General features: G+C 42.2%; 1 protein-coding gene across 1 annotated transcript; it reads right to left on the bottom strand.

The window, feature by feature from the left end:
* Nucleotides 1-581: 581 nt before the first annotated feature.
* Nucleotides 582-1,541, bottom strand: LOC115379540 (olfactory receptor 1D2-like). Its single transcript, XM_030080245.1, has one exon. It carries the CDS (start codon nucleotides 1,539-1,541, stop codon nucleotides 582-584), a length of 960 nt encoding a protein of 319 aa, XP_029936105.1.
* Between the last annotated feature and the right edge of the window lie 3,092 nt (nucleotides 1,542-4,633).

The following is a 4,633-nucleotide window of genomic DNA, read 5'->3' as shown; positions in this document are numbered from 1 at the left end:
CAGCCATCTGGCTGCAAGCCAGTACTTCTAGTAAACCCTGCATTTTAAGTTCAAGTATTTAGTGAGACTGTAAGAAGTAATATAGGCGGTGTCCCAATCTGCATGTCATCTATAGTATCTAAAGCATCTAGCATCTATAGCATCTCCTTATAGCATCATAAGGAATAAATTATATAATCTGTTTGCTTGTTTAGATATCCAGCCAACATCAAGATATTTAATAGTAACTATACAATATCTATGTTGTCAGTATCTATCTAATATTGTTTCTTCAGTAACAAGAAAGTGCTGAAGCTGATGTAAAAGACAAGAATGTGTAAATTTCAGAAATCTCACAAAGGAAATCAGGGAGCATAATTGAGAAAGAGATCTTGATAAATCAATAGTGTGTGTCACATGCATAAGACACTGTCAAATAAAAAAATGAACACAGTGCACAAATGTGCAAGGGGATGTTAATTATAAATTAACCCTGTTAGAAACGCATTATGAAATACATTCCAAGTAATTATTACATTTAGAAAAGAAATGTTATATGAAATTGCTGTTCTTTTTTATGAATAGGTTGACAGCTGAAGGTCTCATCTTTTTTGAGCTGCCTTGTCTACACACTTCTGATCTTTTCCTCTATCATGAATCACACCTAGAATTCTGTTTCGAATCTTGGTCAGTTTCAACCCATATATTAAAGGATTCAGAATTGGAGGAAAAATGAGAAATTGTATTGCCATGAAGTTCTGGAGGCTCTGAGATACATCTCTTGGCCCAAATCGCATATACATCAAATCTAAAATCACAGCAAAGCTATAAGTGAACAGTGAAAGTAAATGTGGTGCACAAGTTTGCATAAACTTGCTCCTATTAGTTTGGGGTTTTAAGCACATTCTGATCAGATACATATAAGACCAGGCAATAAAAAATGAATGGCTAGCATAAAAAGCAATGTTAAAATAAACAACAGCACTGTTTGCAGTAGTGACAGAGCAAGCGATTTTGCCTATCAGCCAATTCGAACAGTAGAGTTTATGTATGTGTGAACCACATAATTTGGACTGAGAGATTGTTACTGTGTTCATGAACATGCAATAATGGGGTAAGAACCAAGAGAAAAACACTAGCAGGGAGACTCTTTGTTTGGTCATTACAGAGTGGTACACCAGAGGTCGACATATTGCCACATATCTGTCATAGGCCATCACAGCTAAAATGGATAAATCACAGCCAACCGAGGAGTAAATCACAAAACTCTGAAGCAGGCATCCTGCGTATGAGATGACATGAGAAGGAGACAGCAGATCCATGAGGAATTTGGGGTAAAAGCCTGATGTCCCATAAAGTCCATTGATGCAGAGATTACACAGGAAGATGTACATGGGCTCGTGAAGGCTTTTGTCCACAATGATGGTTACAATGAGGGCAATATTTAAAATCCAAATTATTAAGTAACATAACAAAGTGAGAGAGAAGAGAGTGACTTTTTGTTCCACTGTGCAATTTAACCCTAAAAGAATAAGCAGTGATGTCACAGAAACATTATCCATTTTATGAGAGCTCTCTCAACATTTTGTCCATATGAAGTTTGACAACAGTCAAATCTTGGAAATGTCCATCCCACACAGTGCCATTTCAGATAAAAACATTTGACATAGGATCCTGGGTTGCTGGAGCAGTAGAGAACATCTTGTGCTGTTTGTCTCTAGTCTTACCAAAATGTTTGTTGTTCTTTTTAAATCCCCCTGCTCCTGACAACAGGAAGCTGGGAATGCAGACAGTCCAATCAGTGCTTTAAGCTAAAAATATCAGTCAGTATGTCAGCCAATGTATTTGCTAGATCAGAACTGGCCATAATCCAGTGTACTGGCTATAACAGTTCAAGTAACATTAGCAGTTTGGCTTAGTGTAGCAACTTGTAAGGCATTTATAACTATGTTGTAAATGAAGAACAAGCATTAACACCTCAAAAGAAAGGAAATTCATTCAGTACACCCTCATACAACTACAACTGCTGCAATCCTACGGTTGCGTCTGCCCAAACAGCCTGTACTCACTAATAGGCAGATTCAAAGATTCTCTCAAGTAACCCAGTATTATTATTTGTACTTTATTGACATATTTTTAGTCCTGTCCTCTCCAAGCACTTCATAACAATGTGTGTCAATTCCAAGCCCGGAGTGGCTAATCGGGAGGACCGGGACAATTCCCGGTGGGCCGGTCTGATGTTTGGGCCGCAAGGGCCGGTGTTCACTTTTTTTTTTTTTTTTGGCGGGGGGGGGGGGAGCTGGTGTTCAGTCCAGTCATGGCCGTGGGTTGATCACCTATGCTGCTTACCGCTGTGCCTGGGCCGCCTCCGCCTGAAAATGGAAAGTAGAAAGAGCAAGGGTAGTGCGGACTCAGAGAAAGCAAGAATTAAAAAGGAGGAAAGCTCTGGAAACAGACGCAGCCAAATGTGCTAAAATTGGTGACTTTTTCACTAAAACGAGCTCGCTGTTTGAAATGACAAATGAGGACGATGAAACGGGTAAGGCAAGATGTTGAACTTTGCCTGCAAACCACCATTCAAGCTAATTATCAAGTCAATGAATTGTGTGGCGTTGTGACATATAACCAGTGGCGGTTCTGCCTATGTTGCCGCCCTAGGCGAAATTACTGGCTTGCGCCCTTCCATATTACTGCTCCTACTGCGGCGCCAGTCAGGCAGGGCACCGGTCGCTCACGTGTCAGATCCGGCAGACCTGACCGGGTGGGCGCGGTACTGGCCGGTGCCGCGGCCGGCCCGCCTGATGCCGACCGGTGCCGCGGCCGACCCGCCTGATGCAGGCTGGTGGCTTTTTTTATTCAAACAAGATTTTGTCCATATAAAAAGTAGCCTATTTTTTCCGAAAAAGGGTCTTGCAAAAGAGGGGTTGTTTTAAAATCAGGGTCGTCTTTTATGCGGGTCAATATGGTAGTCTAGAAAACTAGCGATTTTTTTTTTTTTTTTGAGGAGGGAGGAGGGCGCTCGTGCGCCCCCAAGTAGATTGCGCCCTGGGCAGTTGCCCACATTGCCCATAGCAAAAACCGTCCCTGCATATAACCTTATATAATTTAAATAATAGTATGATGCAACACCAAATAACTGGGAAACCATGTCTTGTAGCCCCTCAGAGTCAGAAGCAAGATCCAGCACCAAGCACCAGCCATGAGCCCACAAGTCCAGAGTGGGCAGGTAGGATTGCTCATTGAGTGAATATTATTAGAATTAATATGATGAAGAGTATGGTGTAGACCTGCTCTATATGAAAAGTGTCCTGAGATGCTAGATGATTCAGCACTACATTAATGAAACTGACCTGAATTGATCAGAAGGCTTTGCAAAAAGGGGAGATTTGTGCTGAGAAATATGACAATTTTTAAAATGTGATTTGGTGTCAGAAGCAGAGCCAGGAGCCAGTAGTGATGGGGGGATTGCTCCTGTCAGTATGGAAGGAACAGGTGAGCTGTTGTAACAAAGTGTGCGAACAAGCAAGCATTAGTTCCAATACAACCACTTTCTATGCTCAAACGATAGTAGGTAGTGACCCGTTATATTTTTTGATTTTAATAATAATAGGTCGTGATCTAAAGTGGGCCGGTCTGAGGCATGAAACTCCAGGGCTGAAAATGAGTCCCTCTCCGGCCCTGGTCAATGCCACAGATCTGTAGTCATTAAGACCCGTTATTGCAGTCTGTTTGGGTAGTGGCACAATTTTGGAGGTTTTTGGGCAGGTGGGGACAGAGAACTGTGACAAAGATGTGTTGAAGATGTTTGTGAAGACCTCAGCCAGCTCCATGGCACAGTCTTGGAAAACCCATCCCGGAACACCATCTGGACCAACTGCTTTCCGTACGTTGATAGTAAGGAATGTTTGTAGTACCTCAGCAGTCTGCAGGATGAGTGCCTGATTGTTGGTAGCTGGTGCTGGGGCCATAGCAGTCTCTGCATTCACCACCCCATGGCAGCCAAAGAAGTTGTTGAGCTCCTCAGCCAATGCAGTGCTGTTACTGGTAGATGAGTTGATGTTGTTACTCTGGTTTTGATGTGCCGTATCCCTTGCCATGCATGTCAGGGGTCTGAGTTGTTGAAGTGGCCCTCAATCCTCCTCCTGTAGGCTGCCTTGGCATCTCTGATGCCCCTTTTCAGTTCTGACCTGGCAACACATTGTTAGACAACAAGTAACAATCAAAACAATTAAGTAGGCAAGCCACCATAATGGCAGAGCTGTATCATCAAAATCATGCTGGATTCTGTTTTGATAATAAAAATGCATCAGAGCTATTTAACTGTATGATGATCAGGGCTTAAAATATGCTCTTTAGTACAGCTGCTGTTTACAGAACTGAGGTTAGAACAGACTCCTAGTCGTAGCCCAGCCATATACTAGGTTTTGACCTTGTCTTGTTTCCATGAATATTTCAGTTGCTAAAAAGTCTATGTAATCATGGCCACAGTGTGCACAGGCCAGATCCTTTTCTTTTTGGCTGCTGTGGTGATCTGCCAGATCTGTGAAGGCTGTGAAAGGAGAAAAACATGAGAAACTTCCTTAGTTGTATTTATAATGTAAAGATTGTTGGTAGCACCGATAAATAAAGAGTAGGCTGTCCATTCTACTAGCAT

This window comes from Myripristis murdjan, chromosome 21 (genome assembly GCF_902150065.1).
Source record: "Myripristis murdjan chromosome 21, fMyrMur1.1, whole genome shotgun sequence".
Lineage (NCBI taxonomy): Eukaryota > Metazoa > Chordata > Actinopteri > Holocentriformes > Holocentridae > Myripristis > Myripristis murdjan.
This window is presented reverse-complemented; position numbering and strand designations above follow the sequence as displayed.

Excerpts from the sequence above, each read along its gene's own strand:
- LOC115379540 (XM_030080245.1), bottom strand. The coding sequence starts at position 1,541 with ATGGATAATGTTTCTGTGACATCACTGCTTATTCTTTTAGGGTTAAAT.